Below are 23,453 nucleotides of genomic sequence, written 5' to 3'. Positions count from 1 at the left end.
TTGATTTCATTCATCAAGCGACACTGAGGCAAATGCTACATGTGGGTCTGATAGTGGGGCAGTTCAAACTAACAACTCTTGGGATACTCTAAAAGGCTCTACTCCCCTCCTTTGAAGAGCCAGGTGTCCATTACCTCCACCAGCACTGCTTCTGATTTTCTCAAGGGGTTATGAGGATGTTTCCACATGGTCAGTTGTTCTGCTCTGCTAGGGATTTCTTTCTTTGTTTTGCAAGTCACTTTCCATTGGAAATTTTGTAAATAGGTTACAAAACCCCATTTATTAAAAATGTGGTGAATATGCATTTGAGTCTTTTCATGTACCAACAGGGATAAAACAATTACATTTGTATTGCAGAGGGCAGCTGGATCTGTGTTGAACCGGGCCAGGATCTGCAAAAAATAATCATCACTAGTATATGAAGCTATTCTAAATCCTTGATGTGGAATTAAGGCAGGAATATAGCCTGCCTCTTGTATGTCTTTCAGGCTTCACCTCCTACAGATTGTCATGTTATGTGTTCAGCTGATGGCTCCTTCGTAAAAGGGGAATTTCCCTACGCAACAGTCACAGACTCCTTTCACTTGACTTACCGTTTGATCTTGCTGAAAACAACCTATTGGGGTCAACAGCTCTGTAGAAAGGGAGATATTTAATTTACGACTAAAATGTGAACTCCCTCGGGGTGGCAGAGGAGGCTGCAGCCTACTCAAATCTATCGTCAGAGCTTTCTTCCTTTGCTTTTAAAGCTGTAAACCTATTGGAAACATGTCGTGGGGGTGTCTAATATGCTAATGAACAACGTGGGTGGAAAAGCAGAAACTCTAGTACATCTAAAAATGTAACCCTGAATAAAGTGCAAATGAGTTTATTCTAAACTCCTTCAACTTGGTTGGCAGAATTTCAAAAGTGGGTGCATTTACAATATATATATTTTTCAAAAAAAAAACCAACACCAAAAATTCCACTCAGAAGTCTAGCTGTGTATTATTTGAGAAAACTCAGGTTTGATCCACAACCCTGCAGACATTACCCTCCCTGCGCCAGTGCTTTTGCAGATAGCTAAGTCCTAGCAAACTAAGACACAGGTGCAAGAGGGACTGTAGGGGAAGATGTCCAAATCTAGAATCTTCATGCAGAATCTTCAGGAACCTGCTGTGGAGCTACAAGTCTAGAATGGCCTCTTGTTCCTTTCTTACCGGCACATGGAAAAGATGAAGCACCTTACTGAAACTTTCTCTATTTCCCACATGCCTTTGCCATCCTGGGATGGAGTCACCTCACTGCCTGAACTTATTATTATGAGGTTAAAAATAATAATAATTCAACAATTCATGGTGGAGATTGTGATTGTGAGGCCATTCACCCACAAACTGCATGGCTCAAATACCTTCACAGTGCTTTCTAGTTAAATAATAATGTTATGAGTTGTGGGGGGCAAGGGAGTAAGTTGTATGTCGAGACCCTTCTAATTCCTGGATCCAGCAAGTGTTAAAATCTAAGCAAGGCTTATTGAACTAGCCAGACAAGTAATGGTAATGGCCTTCTGAGAATGGGGCAATACGGTTACAAAAGAAGTGCTCCATGCCAGAAAGCAAATGGGTGGGCCTGGGTGGGCCACCCTCCCTCAACTCGCTGGTAGTGAGTTAGGAAAAGACAAAGGCCAGGGCTGAGAGGTGGGTGGGTGTAAGCTAGAAGTTGGAGGAAGAAGCAGGCTGTCTCCTGTGAAGGAGAGCAATGTCTGGTTTCTGCTCAAATGCAATGCTGTGGCGATGGGTGAAGCAAAAGTCTTTTCTGGCTGCACCTGGGCATCAGCTTGAGCAAAGTCCAGAGAACCAAACCCCCGATGGGCCACCACTGCATGGACTCCAACACCACAGGTTCCTTCCTTGACGCCACCAACAAACTCAGTGGAGTCACCAATCTCCACAAGGGAAAGTGTTCCAAGGCATCCCAATGTCCCACTGGGACCAAGCTTGGTCTGATGCCCTAATAAAAGCGATGCGTTCGAGTTCTGATTACCACCCTAACCCAATAAAGAGAAAAGACCAAACCTGAATCTTTGCTACGTAAACTGTAACTGTGACATTGAAACCATCTACGAATGTCATCCGTCTGCCTTCCAAACAGGAGTTCACCTCCACCATTAAATCCATTTTCATTGTAAAGCAGGCTTCCTCAACCTTGGCCCTCCAGATGTTTTTGGCCTACAACTCCCATGATCCCTAGCTAGTAGGACCAGTGGTCAGGGATGCTGGGAATTGTAGTCTCAAAACATGTGGAGGGTCGAGGTGGAGGAAGCCTGTTGTAAAGGGAAAAAAAACAAAGTAAAATAGATTTCACAACACATTGGAATGTCAGTACTTGGACCCAATTGTTTCTCTCCTGAATTATCTATTATGTATTTTGTGTTTTTCTCAACTGAACTGGCCTGAGATCTATGGATGAGGTGCTAAATAAATAAATAAATAAATAAGGATAGACTCTCATAGATTTGGCATGAGCTCCATTCAAAAACCTGGAGATCTAAATACCAGTCCAGATTTCCTGTTCACTGCTGGTTATTCTGGTTATTCTGGAGTATGACAAGTAAGGGAAAGGCATGGAAACTTTGGGAAAATATTAATCAGCCCAAACGGGAACTAACCCAAATTCTTAACCCAAATTCAGGATGCGGCATATTTAGTCCATCCTTGGGCCTACTTTTTGTGTGTGCTTTCCCTGAAATGTTTCTGAAACCAATATTTACCTCAGTACACAAACACATTACTTATTAACATTGCTGAACGAGTGATTGCTTAAAAAGTCAAACATACTCTCTAACGCAGGGGGTTTCCATAAGCCCCAATGTTGATTAGACTTCCCACTCTGGATTTTCAGACACTGGAAGGCCCACTCCTCCAGGAAAATTACAGGGAGTTGCAAAAGAAGAAAAGAAAATAGAAATAAAAAGGTGAAATATGAAAGTCTACATTTGCTCCATGGTTGTTACCCTCTCTTTGGCGTTAAGCAGTGCTCCTGAGCGAATGGTAAGTGTGCCTCTTCATCTTCTTCCCACAACATTATCATAAACCTGCTTGTTTAGAAGTATGCCCCACCAATATTTAAAGAACATACTCCTTGGTAAATGTGCTGTAAATGTCCCGAAATGGAAACGTGTTTTGGCACTGGTGTACAATGCATTTAAAAAGTGCAGCAAAGAACCTTAAGCATGCCCCCCCCCCCTGAAACTGGAGGCCAGAGCATAGACTCAAGGAGGACTTCCATAGAATTGTAGAGTTGGGATGTACCTGAGGGTCACCTAGTCCAACCCCCTGCACTGCAGGAATGTCAGCTAAAGCATCCTTTGCACACCTTCCAGTTTGTCACTATCCTTCTTAAATTGTGGTGCCCTGAACTGGACACAGTAATCCAGGTGGGGCCTGACCAAGGCAGAAGAGAGCAGGACTATTTCTTCCCTTGATGCTATTCTTCATGCAACCTAGAATAATATTAGCTTTTTTTTGCCACTGTATCCCCCTGTCGACTCATGTTAAGATTGTGGCCTACTAAGACCCTTATCACGTGTACTACTGGCAAGCAAGGTGCCCCTCATCTTATATTTGTGCAGTTGTTTGTTTGTGCCTAAGTGTATAACATTTGCCCCTACTGAAATTCATTTTGTTAGTTTGGGCTCAGTTCCCCAATCTGTAAATGTCATCTTGAATCCTTGTTCTGTCTTCTGTGGCATTTGCCATCCCTTCTTGTTTGGTGTCATGTGCAAATTATAGGATCATCCCCTCAAATCCTTCATCCAAGTCTTTATATAGATGTTGAACAGGGCTCCCAACTGCAATGCATTCCCAAATGTATTAATAGGCCTAGAACAAGGTTTATGTATGTGAGAGAAAGGCAGAAACTAAAAGCTGCCATAGGTTGCTGCCTCAGGTGATTCAGTTGTTTTTAAAAGGCAATCCCTGGCTGCTCTTCTGCCGATAGGAACTTTGTATTGATAAAATCCTCTATAAAAGCAAACTTGATTGAGAAATTTATTACAGCCATAGGCCCATACAGGTAAAAACAACACCTAAATAACAGCTTGTGCCGTAAGGAAATAAAAAAAACAATCGCTAAAACACCACTATAACAATAAAATACTATAAAATGAAAAGGCATACTACGCCTTAATTTGCTTGTAGTGCTCCTTGGCGTCGCTTTTGGGAAAGGACAGCAACCAGGAACCTAGCCACCTTCAGGGTCGTGTGGGTATCCTTGTCCTGCAAGATTTGGGCAAGGTGGAATTTTGGTGGGGTACCCTCTAGTTTCTGTATGATTGATCCCAACAAATTTGCCCGTGGCACATTGAACAAGGGGCAAGTGAACATAATGTGCTGGAGCGACTCCGGCGTCACCTTATCACATTCGCACACGGCGGGGGCTTGGCCCTTTGAGAACCTATGTCTCAGGACATTGGAGGGAAAAACGTTAAACCTCGCTTTGGTGAAGGCCAGTCTATGGGCAACAGTCGAAAGGGAGGAAAGGTATGATGGAACGCAGTAAGTTAAAGTGATACCAATGTTCTGGGGCGAACAAACACCTCCCCCCAGCGTATAATTTCGCTGTAAATCGATGTCATCCAGTCTTTGGCGGATCAGTCTTTGAGCAGTGATTTGGTCTAGTTTTAGGGAATCTGAGGGAGAGATTCCATAACTCAGGAGTTTGGCATGAATTCTACTAGTCCAAAGGCTAGAGAATTCATCTCGCCATAAGCATTGGACAAGGTAATGGTTTGGTAATCTATGCCACAATGATAACCAGTAATTGAAGACTTGCTTCCACAGGCAAGTTTCTAAGGATGCGACCTTCAATTCTAGTCGCATGGCTGCGTTGCTTACACACAGGGGGAGCATTAGGAGCCGACGTAGGAATTGGCTTTGCAGAGTCTCAAGGGGAGCAAGATCTGTCATCACGGCCCAGAGCGGGGCAGCATAAGCAAGCACGGCAACCACTTTTGCCTTGAACACCTTTAGGGCCGAGGGAACATGCAAAGCTCCGTCCGAAAAGAAGAATCGGAGGAGCGCATATGACAAGGTTTTGGCCTTATTAAGTAGGTGTTGAATTTGAGCTTTCCACCCCAAATTGTATTGAAAAATAACTCCTAGGTATTGAAATTTTAGGACTTGCTCTATTTTTGCTCCACCAAGCTTCCATTTGTATAATCTCCGGCTTCTGGAGAAGATCAGAATCTTGGACTTGGCATGGTTGATGGTTAATTGATTGAGTTGACAATACGTGGCAAAGATCTTCAGAGCTCTGGTTAGTCCAACACGTGTATAAGATAGAATTACCGCGTCGTCCGCATATAAAAGGAGTGGGCAGCGGTAATCCGCTAGTCTAGGCGCGTGTGTACTTGGAGATGAGTTGACTAGGGGTGCTCGCATGTCGCTGATGAATAGGTTGAATAGGCAGGGAGCCAATATACATCCTTGGCGCACTCCCTTGTTTATTGGTATCGAATTTGTAAGGTCGCCCGCTGGAGTGAATCTCACTCTGGCAAGGGTACCTTCGTGGAGCTGGCTTATGAGCCATAAGAGTCTTCTATCAATGCCCTGTTTCGCAAGTTTCTCCCAAAGAATATTTCTAGGAACGCTGTCAAAGGCTGCCTTTAGATCTAAGAAGGCAGCACAGAGGTAGCCCCGGGGGGGGGGGGGAGGAGCACTTCCGTGCCAGATGATAAAGAACTATCGCATGATCGGTTGTAGAGCGTTTAGTTCTGAACCCTGCTTGTTCATGGCCAATCTGGTTAGCCTCATCTACCCATCGCAATAATTTAGTCATCAAAAAGCTGGCATAAATTTTCCCTATGATCGAAAGGAGGCTGATGTTAGTTTTCCGGCTCCGTTGGAGAACCTTTTTTATGAATTGGTACAATAATGGCCTCCTTCCATATTTTGGGGATGAGACCGGAAGCGTTGATTGCATCGAAGGTTTTGGCCAAGATGCCGGCCCACCATTGTGGGTGTAGTTTGATGGCTTCAGCAGGGATCAGGTCGGGCCCAGGGGCTTTGCACGGTTTCAGCTGAGCTATTAACTTGGCTATTTCGTCAGGATCGGTGGGAGGCCAAATAGGTAGGTGGGTAAACAGGTGCATCAGATGGTCGGAGGGAGCATCTGCCTGTGAGAAGCATTTCTTCAGGAACCGTTCCCATGTCGGTGCAGAGATGACTGCCCTTGGGGAATTCCTCCCCCTTCTGTTAATCAAAGACCAGAATTCCCTGGATCTGTGTGGTTTTGAAGCAGTAATCAAAGCCTGCCAACGATTATGTTGCCACTCACGCTTGGCAATTTTCTGCGTGCGTTTGTAAACTTGCTTGGCTTGTGCATAGCTAGCTGGCAGAGTAGATGCATCGGAGGTCTTGTATGCATTATATATAGCACGGAGGCGCTGTCTTGCTTGTTTGCACTGAGAATTATACCAGGGAGCACCGTAAGTATACTCGTTTCGATTTAAATTTTTGGGTGGTAACCTGAAGAAGGACGTAAGATCAGTCATATGATGGTAGAAGCGCTTCAATACTATGCTATGCTCGTCTGAGGCAGAGCCTATGTTGGGATGGGGCCCGAGGATTTCTTTTTGAAAGAATTCCAGGTACCTTTGAGCCTGTGTCTCCGACCATTTGATTCCTCTTACTTGGAAAGATTCGTTGGTTACCATCTGAGTCGCATGTCTATGAGCCTCCGGCTGCCAGTTCAGGGAAAGCTTAGCAACAAGGGGAAGGTGATCACTAAATTGTACATTCTCGATCTTAAAAGTGGAAAAGCAAACTTGTTCTTCATTGTTTTATTTGTAGGAAGGAAGGAACAGTTCTGGTACTGAGCCAGGAGAATCCAGACATGAAGTTCATCACTCCAGAGGTACCAAAGATGCTTTAATGTGCCTCACAAACAAACTAAGCCTTCCTTCCTTCCTTCCTTCCTTCCTTCCTTCCTTCCTTCCTTCCTTCCTTCCTAGCTTGCTTTCACAGCATGTAAAATTGCTCACTGGATGGCTTCCAAGATGGATTCCAAGATGTGATTCCAAGGGTTACTTCCATGATCCAGCTGAACTGATACGGCAAACTGGTTGCAACTGAAGCTGGATTCTCAGCGAGAGCCATCCTGCTTCGTTCTCACAATATGAGAAGGGGGTCAGCAACCTTGCCTTCCTCACCACAAAGTGGCACCCCAAGACCTCGCAGGGATGGGAAGGTGACCCCCTCATTGCTTCTCGTCTGCAGCACCTCTGGCTGGGCTGAGGAGGTCTTCAATTCACTTAAAGTGCTTCATTCCTCAGTTCTGCTCCCAGCTCTGGTTCGCCCACATTATTCATGGCTTTGGAAATGGATAGTCTCTCTGCTTCTAGGAACCTCATGGCGGTGGGCGACATATGCCCAATATACTGCAGTCCCTCCAATATAATGAACTTCCTACTGTCATTTACTCACTAGAAAAATATTAGGGTTCATCATTTATGCTCTTGGAGGTCGGAGGCAGCATACTTCTGAACACGCATTGCTGGGAACCAGGCCCATGCAGAGGGGAGGGGGCACCCAGAGGGCGGGGGTGGAGCGCCAGGGGCCGGCTGCTTTTTTGTTTGAGTTTATACTTTATTCTAACAAGACTCCTACCCAGGGGCATAGGAAGGGGGGTGCAGGGGTGTGGTCCGCCCCGAATGTCATAGAATAGAATCATAGAATCATAGAGTTGGAAGAGACCACAAGGGCCATCGAGTCCAACCCCCTGCCAAGCAGGAAACACCATCAGAGCACTCCTGACATATGGTTGTCAAGCCTCTGCTTAAAGACCTCCAAAGAAGGAGACTCCACCGCACTCCTTGGCAGCAAATTCCACTGTCGAACAGCTCTTACTGTCAGGAAGTTCTTCCTAATGTTTAGGTGGAATCTTCTTTCTTGTAGTTTGGATCCATTGCTCCGTGTCCGCTTCTCTGGAGCAGCAGAAAACAACCTTTCTCCCTCCTCTATGTGACATCCTTTTATATATTTGACATTTATATATGTCATCCTTGGGGGGTGAAATATACTCAGAGTCGCAAAGTGATTTCATGCTCTTTATTCAGCTCATAGTGGTGAGGAGGAATGAATGAATGTCCCCTCAAAGTATCTGCTTTATATACATTATTTACACAATGGGCTGCACATGATTGGCTAATTCCGGAATTCTACTGTAAGCCAATCAGGTTGTGGATTCACTTCTATCTGGAGCATGATTGGGTGGTTCCTGCCAACCAATCATACTGCTGCATTGTTCTAGGACCAATCAGACTGCTGCATTCTGAATCCTATTGTTCTAGGACCAATCAGACTGCTGCCTTTTGGATCCTATTGTTCTAGGACCAATCAGACTGCTGCAGTTTGGATCCTATTCAACTCAGTACATAACACCCCTCCCCTCTAAGTTCCAGTCCTGCCCGGGAGGTCGCATTCATAGTCCTCGAGGTACGCCGGCGGCCTACGTGTGCGTTGCGGCCTGGGGTGTTCCCTGGTCCGGGGTTCAGGTTCTGGCTCGTGTTCCAAGGATGCTGGCTGTGATAGGGCTGTTTGGTCTGGCGCAACCGGCTCGCTCAGTCGTGGTTCTGGTTCCGGTGTCCTTTCGGCCTCACGGGTCCCCTCTGTATTTACTGATTCTGCCTCTCCTGCTTGCCCCTGCTGCTCTATGGGCCTCACTGCCCCACTGTTCCCTGACCTGTCCTCCTCCTCCTGGTTTTCTCCCGGGAATCGTCGCCGTATCTGGTCACAGTGGCGGCGCCAGCATTGCCCCTGTTAGCACCTTATACGACACGGGGCCAGTGACCCTGGTGACTGTGGCGGGTACCCATGCAGGGCCTGCCCCAAAATTCTTTGCGTACACTGGGTCCTGGGCCTCGAAGGTCCGGGGGTTCCTGCCTTCCCCCACCACTACCTCATCCTGAGCTCTGTCGGGGTGAAGGCGGTCCAATCTGATTGCAAGTCGCCGACCCATTAGTAGTTCAGCGGGGCTCCGGCCAGTCGTTGAGCTGGGGGTGCTGTGCTGTGCTAGAAGGAATGTGGCAAGGCGGTACTCCCAATCCCCTTGCGTCATGCAGCGAAGGGTGTCCTTGGTGGTCCGCACCATGCGTTCTGCTTGGCCATTGGTGGCAGGGTGGAATGGCGCCGAACGGATGTGGCGGATGGCGTTCTGCGCTGTGAAGGTTTGGAATTCTCCTGACGTAAATGCAGTCCCGTTGTCTGAGACGAGAGTGTCAGGGAGCCCGTGGGTTGCAAACAGCCTGCGTAGTACCCGGATGGCTGCGGACGTAGAAGTGGATGGTACCAGTGCGACTTCCAGCCATTTGGTGTAGGAGTCCACCACTATGAAGAATGTTTTCCCTTGAAAGGGGCCAGCGAAGTCCACATGCAGGCGTGACCATGGTGCTCGGGCGGACTCCCAGGACTGGACTGGGGCCCTTGGGGGATCTGGGCGGGATTCTTGGCAGGCCTGGCAGTGTTTGACCCAGGCCTCTATCTCTCCGTCGATCCCCGGCCACCACACATAACTCCTGGCAAGGGCCTTCATTCTTACTACCCCTGGGTGTGTCTCGTGTAGGGCTGTGAGGACCCTTTTGCGGAGGGGCTGGGGAACAACGACCCTGCTTCCCCATAACAGGCACCCCTTGTGGGCCGACAGTTCATGTCTGCAGGTTGTGTAGCCGGCGAATTCTGGCCCGGGGCTGCTGCTGGGCCATCCCCTCCACACCCAGTCCAGGACCCGGGAGATGACCCTATCTTTCTTGGAATGGTGTGCAACTTCTTGTGCCTGAATGGGGCGGTCAGGAAGCAGCTCCAGGCTCATAACCTCTTGTGCAGGTGCTGGGTCAGGGCCTGTTTCCGGTAGTGGTAGCCTGCTGAGGGCATCTGCATGGCCCATCGCCTTCCCAGGGCGGTGAATCAGTGCATACTGGTAGCTGGCAAGGAAAATTGACCACCTGAGGACGCGAGGAGACAGCACTTGGGGGGTCTGCTTTTCGGGGGCAAACAAGCCAAGCAACAGCTTGTGGTCAGTCACCACGGTGAAGGGCCGCCCGTACAAGAAATCATGGAATTTTTTTACTCCCTTCACGATTGCCAGACCCTCCTTGTCGATTTGCGAGTAGTTCCGCTCGGTTGCGTTGAGTGTCTGGGAAAAGTATGCCACCGGTACCTCTCTTCCATCCGGGAGTTGGTGTCCCAGGACAGCGCCAATGCCATAGGGCGAGGCGTCGCATGCTAGCACCACTGGCAGCCTCTCGTCGAAGTGTGCCAAGACCGAGTTTGAGACCAGCAAGTCCTTGACTGCCTGGAATGCGGCCTCCTGGCGCTGGCCCCACACCCAAGGGGCCCGCTTGTCCAGGAGTCTGTGTAGGGGCTCCGCTACCGCCGCCTTGTGGGGAAGGAAGGAATGGTAAAAGTTCAATAGTCCCAAGAAGGCCTGAAGTTCAGTCTTGTTCTTGGGCGCTGGGGCATCACAAATGGCCCGTACCTTGTCCCCAGTCGGGTGGACCCCTTCTGCGTCCACCATAAATCCCAGAAAGTCCACCTGAGGCACTCCTAGTAGACATTTTTCCCGCTTCACCTTGAGACCCGCCGTCTGGAAACGGTGCAGAACGGTGCGGAGGCGGTCCTCAAACTCCTCTGGTGTGGGCCCGGCAATCAACACATCATCGAAGAAGGGGGTGACACCAGGAATCCCTTTAAGGAGAGAGTCCATTAGATTCTGGAATATGCCTGGTGCCACGCTGACACCGAATTGCAGCCGCTTTACCCTGAACGCTCCTCTGTGCGTCACAATCGTCTGTGCCTCTGCTGTGGCCTCATCTACTGGCAGCTGTTGATATGCTTGGGCCAAGTCCAGCTTGCCAAAAATTTTCGACCCAGCCAGGGTGGCAAGGACATGGCTGACCACTGGCACTGGGTATGCATGGGCTGTGAGGGCCTTGTTTATGGTACATTTGTAGTCTGCGCAGATGCGGACCGAACCATTAGGCTTGACGGGTGTGACGATTGGGGTTTCCCAGGGGGCATTAGGCACCGGCTCCAGCACTCCTTGCTCCACGAGTCGGTCCAATTCCTCGTCTATACGGGGTTTCAGAGCGAATGGGACCCGGCGGGCCTTGAGCCTGACTGGTCATACTGCAGGGTCAAGCTGTAGAGCAATGGGGGGGCCCGTATACTGTCCCAATTTCCCATCGAAAACCCCCGGAAATTCCTTGCATATGGCATCCACGTCCACTTGTAAGCTTGTGTGGTTCACCCCGGTGACGGCTAGCCCCAGTGGTCCAAACCATGCCAATCCCAGTAAGCTAATGTAGGGGCCCTTGACCACAAGCAAGTCCAGTTGCCGCGTCCGCCCTCGGTATTGCACCCTGAAGGTCCCCACCCCCATTGTGGGGACCTTACGTTTCTGGAAGTCCCGGAGGGTGAATGGGGCCGGCCTGAGTTTGGGACCCCCAGTAGGACACAGTTTCCTTAAGGTCCTTGCCGAGATTATGGATAGAGTTGAACCCGTGTCAAGCTCCATGCGGCATGGGGCCCCCTCTATCTGTACCTCTACATAAATTTTCTCTACGTTGGGGTGGGGCAACTGGTATACCTGGAAGTCCGTGAGCTCCGTCGAGTTGCCTTGGTGTGTTGGGCCCCGGGACCTGGGGCTCTTGGATTGGTCATCTGATGCCTGGCGTCGGGTGGGCCGAGCTCGACACACCCGGGCGATGTGTCCCAATTTTCTGCACTGCCTGCACTCTGCGTTGCGGAAACGGCAGGTCCTCCTCTCGTGACTTTCCCCGCAGCTTGCGCAGTTCCCTCCTTCTCGTCGAGGCAGCTGTGGTATGTGGGCTGCTTGAGTGCGCTGCTGTACTCGGTGCACCTCCTCCTTGTCAGATCCTGAGTCGTCGGTGAGGTCTTTGTGGTGGACCCTCGGTTGGGACGGCTGGCTCGGCCGTGCCTCTTGCATCGACCTCTCGGCAGCTTCCGTTGCCAGGGCCTCCTCCAGAGCGACCTGGAACGTTAGGTCCTTCTTAGCGTAGAGGCGTCGTTGCAGCTTCTCATCCTTCAGGCCACCGACGAGGCGGTCACGAAGCATGTTCTCCAGCTCTGAGAAGTTGCAGAACCGGGCAGCTTGGCGGAGAGAGGTCACAAACCCAGTTATGGTTTCCCCAGGGGCTTGCCGCTTTGCGTAGAAGGCATTTCGACGAGCCACCACTGAGGGCTGTGGCGAAAAGTGCCCCTTCAGCTGTTCCATTATTGTTTTGTATGGAACAGTAGCAACGTCTTCAGGCGCAAGGAGAGCCCGGGCGATTTCAAACGTCTCCTCTCCGCAGACGCTGAAGAATATTGCCCTCTTCTTGGCGTCTTCTTCATCGGTGACCCCTTTGGCTTCTAGGAGGAAGGTGAAACGGGAGGCGTACGCTTCCCAGTCTCCAGATGCTGGGTTGAATGGCAAGAAGCTGCTGTCGGTTGCCATTCTGAGTTCCTTGTGTCCCGGAGCTGAAGCCTGGATACACGGTGCGAGGCAGCGGTGCGGCAGGTGGCGGTGCTGCGGTGCTGTGTGTGGCAGTCAGCTCAGCGGGATCCCATCCTCGTCGCCAGTGAAATATACTCAGAGTCGCAAAGTGATTTCATGCTCTTTATTCAGCTCATAGTGGTGAGGAGGAATGAATGAATGTCCCCTCAAAGTATCTGCTTTATATACATTATTTACACAATGGGCTGCACATGATTGGCTAATTCCGGAATTCTACTGTAAGCCAATCAGGTTGTGGATTCACTTCTATCTGGAGCATGATTGGGTGGTTCCTGCCAACCAATCATACTGCTGCGTTGTTCTAGGACCAATCAGACTGCTGCCTTTTGGATCCTATTGTTCTAGGACCAATCAGACTGCTGCAGTTTGGATCCTATTCAACTCAGTACATAACAGGGGGTTCAGCACTTACCGCAGGGCCTGGTCTGCAGGGCGCCTGAGCCACACGTCTCTCTTGGGAGTGACACAATGGCTTGGGGTCCTGCACTGCCCGAAACAGCAGCGTGGGGCTTGCGTCTGCCAGGCAGACTCCATGGGCAGCTCACTGAGCCACCCCCATGGCGGATCGCCACACCGCCCCCCGGACGGATCGCCGTGCTGCCCCTGTGCGGCACCCCTGTGCGTGGATTGCAGCAGCGCCCCTGTGGGCAGCTTGCCCTGCCCCTGCCGCTCCGGGTGCCAGAACAGCTAGCTACGCGCCTGTTCCTACCCTGGGCCTCAGACAAGCTGCACATGGGCCTGCTGGGAACTGCAGAAAGGGAGAAGGTCCAGGTTTCCCACAGGCACCTGGTTGGTCATGGTGATGGACCAGGTGGGCTGGAGGCAGGAACATCTTCATATGCTCTCCAGCAATGTTTCTTTTAATGCATAAATAAATAAATAAATAAATAAATAAATAAATAAATAAATAAATAAATAAGGCTTAATGTGCTATTTGCATTTTTTTTTAAACTGCAGAAAAATGCTTTGATGAAACTCTGCATGAATATTTTGCAACTGGAGAAAGCTGGCCAAGAATCTACCAAGGGATAGTGCAGAAATGCACATGCGTTAACAACCTAATTAACTGCCAATATGCACAGCACACAGGTATTTCTATACTGCATGCTTTATTTTAGTATGTTTGCTAATCTGTTTATATGTAGTCCAGTGAAATGATAAAAAAATAAAATGACTGAGACACAGAAGTTGAATTGCATTAAATAATGCATAGAGTAGTGAAGAAGTCATACTCTCAGCCTTAAATCACTTATAGCAATTAAAAGGTATGCATCTTAAAATGTAATCTGTGAAGTGGCTGCATGATAGTAATTTCACGTATCCTCTTAAGTTCCCTGAAAGGATTTTATCTTCTTCACCTCCTTTTCAGTTTTCAAATCCTTAATTTACCCTAACTGTACTGGACTTTCTGGATAATGTGCTGCTCACAGGTTGAATTTGACCGAAAGTTCTAAAAGTTATTCAACAATTTAAGTGGTTTTGTACAAGATCATGGGCACCACTTCAGAATAGTTGGTGGTCCTGCCTTCACAAATGAATTTCTCAAGGCACAGTCATTTTTGTATCATTTTTTGCACCCCCTGCCTCTGCCCTGCTCCATACATGGGAATCCCATGGCGCTGCCTCCATTGGCAGCCTCCCTATGTTTGAAGAGCTGCCCACTTGGGAAGATGGCATCCACCCAATGGGCAGAGGGAGGTGCTGGGTGGGGCCCTTTGTTTCTTTGCCCTCTCCTGGGTTTATATTTCCTCACTCGGCTCCCCACCCAAGCCACAGTCACTTTAAAAAGGCTACAGGGTGGAGTGGTCCTTTCTCCTTCTTGGCAAAGTGGGGAAGGATCATTGGTGCTATGGAGAGTGGGAAGAAGGAGGAGAGGCTTTAAAGCCCCTTTCTGAACTGCAGCACCAGCTTCCTTGCCTGCAAGAAGGGAGAGACAACCAGAAATGCTGTGCACTTTCTCCTCTCTTGGCAAAAAAAAATAGGAAATTGCATGTCCTGCTGATTGCCTCTGTGAAGTGGCTGTTTCAGTCACTTTAGGACAGACACTCTGCAATGCGTATGTGTTTGGGGGGGAGACAGTGGGATCACAAGGGGGCCAGGGGGCGGTGCACCCCAGGTGCCATGACTGGAGGGGTGACAAGAAGGCACCCCGTGTGGTGCTCGCCCCACCACCCTGGGCGCGGCGGTGTGAGCAGCCATTGTGCTGCCGCAGCCGCATGTGGAGGATCTTCTGTTCGCGGCTTCAGCTGCAAGCATAGGATCCCACCACCGTCCATACGCCGTTCAAGCGGCGCCGGCAACAAACCGCTACGTACAGCGCATGCGCGGTGTCACGCGCATGCGCTGTTGTCAGGGAATCAGGAGCAGGAGCACTGGGGAGAAAGGAATTGGAGAGCGAAGGGGAAGAATCCGAGGGCAGCGTAGGGGAGTATGACAGTGGCCCGAGAGATTCCATGAGCTTCTCCAGCGAATCAGAAGATTCCCAGAAGGGGGCGCCGATGGTCAGAGCAAGGGGGGTCCCAGAGGGGATGCACCAGAAACAAGGAGCCAGAGGGGAACCCCAAAGCAGCAGTGGGGGATCGGGACCAGTTTCCCCACCAGAGCGTAGTGGGGGGGAAGAGTCACATGTGTCAGGGCCAGCGTCCCCTCCAGCCGGCAGAGGAGGTGAGTCAGGGCTGACCACGCCTCCATCGGAGAGTGGGGGAATGGAGGGGAGGTCAGTTGCAGCTAGCCCCCCCCCCGAAGGGGGAAGCAGTGACAGCAGCAGTGAAACGGTCAGGAGGAAAGCTGCTGGCTGGGCGCGCGCGCCAAGTTCAAATGTGCAGGCGCGCGGGACAGCAGGAGACCCGGATGGGGAACCAGCTCCTAAAGCCCGCCGGAGGGAGGGAGAAGGCTCAGGGGAATCAGCGTCAGAAGAGGCTAGAAAGGGCGAGACCCCGGCGGGCAGGCGGACCCAGAGGAGGAAAGAGCAGCGGAAAAGGTGGAGCAAGGCGAGGGTCTTAAACTGGTGTACAGGGGGAGGAGATTCAGAGGGATCATCAGCGGTCTGACAGTGAGACGTAGAGCTGCGTGCTGCGGCTCTGGAAGTGAAACTGAACTTCAATAAAGACTTTTGTACTTAACAACGAAGCAGCGTTGGTCCTTTGTGAGCTGGGACCTCGGGCAGCTCTGACAGCTGTACATAGTTTGTCACTGGCACTGCCCAATCAGAGGATCGGTCCACTGCCGCTGCAGCCGTGAGCAGAGGATCCCGCCACTGTCCGTACGATGTTCAGGTGGCGCCGGCAGCAAACTGCTACGTACAATGCATGTGTGGTGTCACACGCATGCATTGTACGTAGTGACGCCACACATGTGCCCTACGTAGCGACACCATGCATGCATCGTATGTAGTGACACCATACGTGCATTATACGCAGCGGTGCAGCGCATGTGCAACCAGCGGTTTCCCCCGCCCCGGGTGTTGGTTAGCCTTCGTTCACCCCTGGGGGGGTGTGCCTGAATTGTGTGCCTGAAATAGGGGTTGCGGGTTGCTGCTGCTGCTGCTCCCTATAAGCAGTGTGTGCATGTGTATGCATATGCGTACAGAGCTTTGTGTGTGCCCACATGGAGGGCACTGCTGCTTTCTGGCTGGTGGTGAGGAAAATAGGGTGGGGGGGGTGGGAAAGGCCTACGTGAATCACCCTGAGCTCCTTGGGAGGAAAAGCAAGCTTATAAATGTAAAAATTAAATTAAAATGGGGTGAGTGGAGTAGGAGAGGGGGAAAGTATACAGTGGTACCTTGGGTTAAGTACTTAATTCGTTCTGGAGGTCCATTCTTAACCTGAAACTGTTCTTAACCTGAAGCACCACTTTAGCTAATGGGGCCTTCCGCTGCCGCCGTGCTGCCGCCGCCGCCCAATTTCTGTTCTCATCCTGAAGCAAAGTTCTTAACCCGAGGTACTATTTCTGGGTTAGCAGAGTCTGTAACCTGAAGCGGTTACAGACCGATATATAATATCGGTTTATGAACTTAATCTGTTCTGGAAGTCCGTTCTTAAATCAAAGCTGTTCTTAAACTGAGGCGCACTTTCCCTAATGAGGCCTCCTATCGCCGGTGGCCTTCCATCGTCCGGCTTCCGTCCGTAGACCAAGGTAAAGTTCGCAAACTGGGACACTACTTCCTGTTTTGCTGAATTCGTACACCAAATAATTCGTAAACAGGGCTGTTCTTCAACCGAGGTACCACTGTGTTGTTTTGGTGTGTTCATGGTCAATCATGGTGCAGCCATTGAAAGTCCCAGAGTTTCCTCCTCCCTCAGACTCTTATACCTGAGTCTTTTGGATTTTTAAAGTATTTTTCAGGAATGTTATTCTATTCCGGTTACAATTCAGCTGACATTATATATCTCAATCTCTATATGTATTCTGTGAGACTCTGGGGATAATAAGGGGTTGGTCCAGTTTTAATTTGCCTTTGGATTTTCCTACTAGTAATGTGCACCTCAGCATTTATCACAAAAACACTTTAGGCCGTTTCTGTGGGTATTGGGTGCATGTTAAGGCTTACCTTCCAGGCAGAGGTTCACACGTTAATGCTCTGCGTCCAAGCATCCTTTTTCTTGCTCCGGAGCTTTAAAACCCGTTCTTTAAAGGCAAATCGTAGTAAACGTCAGTTCAGGTTTTCCATGGATTGACATTTGCCCCAACTGAACTTTAAAGAGTGAAAAGCGAGAGGCTGCTCAGACACAGAACTTTAAATTGCATCCACGCTCAGAAAGAGCAGAGGAAAGGTAAGTGTGGACAAACCTTCTACTGGAGCAAACATCAATTCAGAAAACCTGAATTGACATTTGCTCCGATTCAGCTTTAAAGAGCAAGTTTTTGTGGGGGAAACTGGGGTGTGGGGTAGGAAATGCTTGGACACGGAGTGTTAAAGTGCAGGCTTCTGCCTGGACAGAGCAGGACAGTGTGGATAAATCCTCTACTTCACTTTGCAGGCTGCACTGTCAATCCATGCCCCCATGGCAGTACTTGCAAGAAGATCGTCTTCACTAACGAAACAGTCTGTGACTGCAAAACACCCTGGGCAGGAAAACACTGCAATGTTGGTGAGTTGTATTCAATTTTCACTCAGTTTGGATCTTTGACTTATTTCCTTCCACAGAATTTAGGCCTCAATCACCGAGGCTTATGCTATATCCAGGACCCTTCTATGAGGTATTCATAATTTATTTATTTTTGGAATTTGATAAACAGCTCCCTGCTCCTTGATGCTTGATTCCCAGAGCTGGATGGACTAGATTTAAAATTATTGGAACTCTGGACTCTCTTGTGGCACAGCTTGTCTGTCAATATGGACATTTTATTTACTCGTGTTTATTTTTAGGCTGCTTTACAGAAGCCTTTATCTGCTCTGACTTCTCAACATGGCTTACAATATAGTATTTAAAACCTACCAAGCAGGGCCACTGCTGCCAATCTTAAGGCATAGTCAAGTCCATATAGAAGTAAGCAGCCCTTTAACTAACCTGGCTCTTAGGGCTCTTTAGGGCTTTAAAAGCCAAAACTAGGACTTTGAATTGGGCCCAGGAGCATCCTGGCAACCTGTGCAACTGGTATAGAGTTTATGTCATATGCTTTGACTAACCTGGCAAGCACCTTGAGCAGCTGAATTCTGTACCACTTAAAGTTCCCAAGTTGTGTTCAAAGGCAGCCCTATGTAGTCTGTCCTAGTGCATGCATGCCTATGGCAAGGTCTACCTTTTCTAGTGTTAGGAGAGCTTGCAGCTCAAGTGAATGAGATTGAAATTATCACTTATGTTTTTGGAGTTCAAAGGCTTTATTCATGCAGGAAAAGATTTATCTTGAAAGGAACTACTTACAGAATCAGAGTTGAAAGAGAGAGAGATAGCAGTCTTTTGTCTCAAGCTGGGAGAGAAAAAAACAAAACGGCTAAGCTTTTAGGGGCAGAGTTAACTTGGACAGATAGGCTACAAGGAAAGGTTGGCTAGATTACTAGACAAACAGTCTAGTGGATGGCAGGGGGTGGGGTGGGGACAGGGGGTGGGCAGCAGCCATGCCTTCCCCACTCCTCATAGGGTTGACTTCTAGAACTATCCCATATGCCCAACCTTGTCAGATGGTCTAGAAACTGGATTAGGTTGGATCCAAATCACCCCTCTTTGCCACCAAGCCAACAATTCATGCTTTTTCTACAGTCTGGTGGACAAAATAGCAACTGATTAGGCTGGGCAAGGAGTCTAGCTAGCTAACCAGATATTTGCTTCTTACAATGACCACTTTACTCTTCATTCACTGTGTTGGGCCATCACATTTAACTTGCTTTTTCAGCACCTTAGCTGACACAGTTGCTCTCCCTTTGGCTGTCTTCTATTTTTTTTTTTTTTTATAAATTTTTAATGGGTTTTTCAACACATATTAAAAGACAATACAACACAATACATAGACAAACAAACATATAAACATGTATAATTTATTGACCTTTCTTTCCTAAAACCTTCTTTCAGCGACTTCCCCGTACCTCCCCTTTCTGCATCCCTGTTTTAAATCATTCCAGCAACCCCTAATTTCAATTTCTTGTATCACTTTCTTTAACTCTTTTTTTTTTCATGTCCAATTGTTTGTCACTGCAATTCTATTTTGCATTACCCAAGACATTTTAACATTCATTAATTTTACAGCAATTCTTAAGATAAACTTTAAATTTCTTCCAGTCTTCCTCCACCGTCTCTTTCCCTTGGTCACGGATTCTGCCAGTCATCTCCGCCAGTCCCATGTAGTCGATCACCTTGGTCTGCCATTCTTCCAGTGTGGGTAGTTCTTGTGTCTTCCAATACTTTGCTAAAAGTACTCTTGCTGCTGTTGTAGCATACATAAAAAACATCCTATCTTTCCTTGACACCAATTGGCCTACCATGCCCAGGAGGAAAGCTTCTGGTTTCTTCACGAAAGTGCGTTTAAGCACCTTTTTCATTTCATTATAAATCATTTCCCAGAAGACCTTAATCCTAGGGCACGTCCACCAAAGGTGGTAAAAGGTACCTTCAGTTTCCTTACATTTCCAACATTTGTTATTGGGCGTGTGGTAAATTTTTGCCAGCTTGACTGGGGTCATGTACCACCTATATATCATTTTCATAATGTTCTCTCTTAAGGCATTACATGCCGTGAACTTTATACCGGTGGTCCATAACTGTTCCCAGTCAGCAAACATGATGTTATGACTAATGTCTTGTGCCCATTTAATCATAGCTGATTTAACCGTCTCATCCTGTGTATTCCATTTCAACAGCAAGTTATACATTCTTGACAGATTCTTAGTATTGGGTTCCAATAGCTCTGTTTCTAATTTTGACCTCTCCACCTGGAAGCCAATTTTCCTGTCCAGTTTGAAAACTTCATTTATCTGATAGTAATGAAGCCAATCTCTTACTTTTGACTTCAATTTCTCATAGCTCTGCAATTTCACTTTTCCCTCCTCATGTTCTATAATTTCCCAATATTTTGGCCATTTGGGTTCCATATTAAGTTTTTTCACTTCCTTAGCTTCCATTGGTGACAACCACCTGGGGGTTTTGTTTTCCAACAAATCTTTGTACCGAATCCAAACATTATATAATGCTTTCCTAACAATATGGTTTTTGAAACCTTGATGAGTTTTAACCTTGTCATACCATATATATGCATGCCAGCCAAATCTGTTATTGAACCCTTCCAGATCCAAAATGTCTGTGTTCTCAAGAAGCAGCCAACTTTTCAGCCAGCAGAAAGCCGCTGATTCATAATACAACTTTAAGTCCAGCAGGGCAAACCCCCCTCTTTCTTTTGCATCAGTTAGTATCTTAAATTTTATTCTGGGCTTTTTGCCCTGCCAGACAAATCTAGATATATCTTTTTGCCACCTCTTGAAACAATCCATTTTGTCCAAAATCTGCAATGTTTGAAACAAAAACAACATTCTCGGCAAGACATTCATCTTAATAACAGCAATTCGGCCTAACAAGGAAAGTCTCAAATTTGACCATACTTCTAAATCTTTCTTAACTTCTGACCAACATTTCTCATAGTTATCTTTAAATAAATTCACATTCTTAGATGTCAAATTAATCCCCAGGTATTTCACCTTCTTTGCTACCGTTAAACCAGTTTCACTCTGAAACCTCTCTCTTTCAACCACTGTTAGATTTTTATCCAATACTTTCGTTTTCTGTTTGTTCAGCTTAAATCCTGCTACTTGACCAAATACTTGTATTAGTTCTAAAACTCTTTTCGTACTAGTGTCTGGCTCTTGTAATGTTAAAACTAGATCATCTGCGAATGCTCTCAGTTTATACTGTTTAGCTCCGACCTGAATCCCTTTAACCAGCTGGTCCTCTCTAATCATGTTTAATAAGACCTCCAGGACCGATATAAAAAGTAGTGGGGATATTGGGCATCCCTGTCGTGTCCCTTTCTCAATAGGAAATTCTTCTGTAACCACATTATTTACAATCAATTTTGCTTTTTGTTCAGAATAAATTGCACTTATACCATTTTCAACACCTTGGCCTACCCCCATCTCCCTTTGGCTGTCTTCTAAACCCCTGCTGTAAAGAGGGCCAAAAAGCAGAGGAGAACCCACTACCACCACGACCCAAGCTGCCCTGAAGTCCTTGTATTTTCATTGTCATATTCATTGTTCATCCACAAAAGATAATTTAAAAAATAAATAAATAATATTGTACAGATGATGTGAAACTTTGCAGATAAGAAACTGCAGCTCTTATTGTTTACCACTAGGTGGCAAAATCCAGCAGAATTTAATGCTTTAAAAGGGAGAAAAGTAGTAAGACTAAGAACAGCTGCAAGAACAGAGATACATTTTTAGGCAAACATGGTGAAATAAAACTGCTCAGTTCTCAGAGTTTGCTAAATACTCAACAAAGCAACAGAACTACACCATGCTTGCCATTCATAGTTCTTCAGACATATTGCAAAAAAAAAATAGTGGGTCATAGGTTTCAGCTGGGGCTGATAACATCGGCATCACCTTTCCTTGGGCAGTCAGGTGTGCTTATAGTGAGAACAGGATCCATTCTATCCAAGCTGTGTACTGTACAGCAGCACACAATGCCACAAGTGGTCCTGCCCTGGGAAATGTAGCTTCACGAAGGGCTGATGCAATGTGAAGGCAATGATGTTCTCTCCCAGTGGCCTACAGTCAGGTCCACCATCAACAGTGCTGGCCCAGAAAATAGAGCTGAAAGGAGAAGATGGCTGGAGAAATCAGGGTGTGGTGAAGAGGGGGTGGGTGGGACTAGGGTCACATTGAGATGTGGGGGGTGGGGTAGGACAAATTTGGATCACCTCAATATTCCGAAATGTTTCCCCGTTTTGCTGGAAGCAGCTTGGGTCATTTCCAACACAAGCTGCCTTATCACTCAGTGGTGTAGCATGGGAGGTCAGAGGGGCTGTTGCCCTGGGCACAAAGTTGGGGGGGGGGAATTCCAAAAGAAAAACAAACCACTCTGAGGGTTTGGTTTTTAAAAAATATATCAAGTGATATAAAAATGGTAATAATAATAATAATAATAATAATAATAATAATAATAATAATAATAATGGCTGCAACCACTGGATCCTCCCCTTTACTTGCTGGGAAGATACTTCCCCACCACCACCACTGCCTCCATCCAGCCCTGAAAGGGTTAGAAGGCGCAATACTTGCCTTTCCTTGGGTACTGGCAAACCATGCTATGCCACTGTTATCACTAACTTATATATTGGTTAGTCATAAACAATGTGTAGACCAACTGCCCATATGGACCAAGAGAGAACCAGTGGCTGGAGTGTTGGGCTAGGAAGTGGGAGACCAAGGTTAAAATAGCTATAAAGCTCACTGCCGACCTTGAGCCAGTCGCTATCTCCCAGCCTGACCTACCTCACAGGACTGTTGTCATGACAAAATGCAGAGAGAGAGATCACCGCACGCCACCTGGAGCTCCTTGGAAGAATGGTAGGATATAAAAGTAGTACACAAGCACACGTGTGTGTGTGTGTGTGTGTGTGTGTGTGTGTGTGTGTGTAAATAATAAGTGGATAGGTAAAAGGTAAATAGGCAGTGCTTTTTTTCTTAAAAAAATGTTTAGGGGTACTCTCATTTTCCTACTCATATTGAAATACTGCCCCTTAATGAGTTCAAACTTAGATTCACAAAATGTTTAGGGGTATGCGTATCCTTGCGTCCTCCCAGAAAAAAAGCAGTGTAAATAAGTAAAGGACCCCTGGACATTGTCAATGGCAACTATGGGGTGTGGCACTCATCTTGCTTTTCAGGCTGAGGGAGCCACCATTTTTCCACAGACAGCTTTCCAGGGTCATGTGGCCAGCATGACTAAACTGCTTCTGGCGCAACGGAACACCGTGACAGAAACCAGAGTGCACAGAAACACGGTTTACCTTCTCGCCACAGCGGTACCTATTTATCTACTTGCACTGGTGTGCTTTCAAACTGCTAGGTTGGCAGAAGCTGGGACAGAGCAACAGGAGCTCACCCCGTCGTGGGGATTCGAACTGCCAATCTCCCATTCGGCAAGCCCAAGAGGCTCAGTGGTTTAGACCACAGCGCCACCCTCTCCCTCACAGAAATAAGTGGATAATGTTATGCTAGCAGATGTTTACTTAAGACTTCTGTATGTTTATCCAGGTCCTAGCCAACTTTGCTATTCTGGTAATGGGACAGACTACAGGGGCATTGAGAAAAAGACAATTTCTGGAGATAATTGTCTGCCATGGAATTCAGATCTCCTTTACCAAGAGCTTCATGCTGACATAGTTGAAAACCCTGTGCAACTGGGACTGGGACCACATTCATACTGCCGGTAAGAAAATTAGCTGGTAGATAGAGGAAAATACAAGTA

General features: G+C 47.6%; 1 protein-coding gene across 1 annotated transcript in view; it reads left to right on the top strand.

Annotated features, from left to right (window-relative positions):
* Nucleotides 1-2,805: 2,805 nt before the first annotated feature.
* Nucleotides 2,806-23,453, top strand: part of HGFAC (HGF activator) — a 31,528-nt gene continuing 10,880 nt past the window's right edge. The window contains exons 1-5 of the mRNA XM_083630575.1: nt 2,806-3,029; nt 6,831-6,894; nt 13,510-13,641; nt 17,532-17,642; nt 23,240-23,414. Of these exons, the coding sequence (XP_083486701.1) occupies nt 2,961-3,029; nt 6,831-6,894; nt 13,510-13,641; nt 17,532-17,642; nt 23,240-23,414 (551 nt within the window). The 5' untranslated portion in view covers nt 2,806-2,960. The remainder of the gene's footprint in view (nt 3,030-6,830; nt 6,895-13,509; nt 13,642-17,531; nt 17,643-23,239; nt 23,415-23,453) is intronic.

The sequence above is a fragment of the Podarcis filfolensis genome (genome assembly GCF_964270895.1).
Source record: "Podarcis filfolensis genome assembly, chromosome: 9".
NCBI lineage: Eukaryota > Metazoa > Chordata > Lepidosauria > Squamata > Lacertidae > Podarcis > Podarcis filfolensis.
Note: the sequence above shows the minus strand (reverse complement) of the source record. Positions and strands in the feature narration are given on the sequence as shown.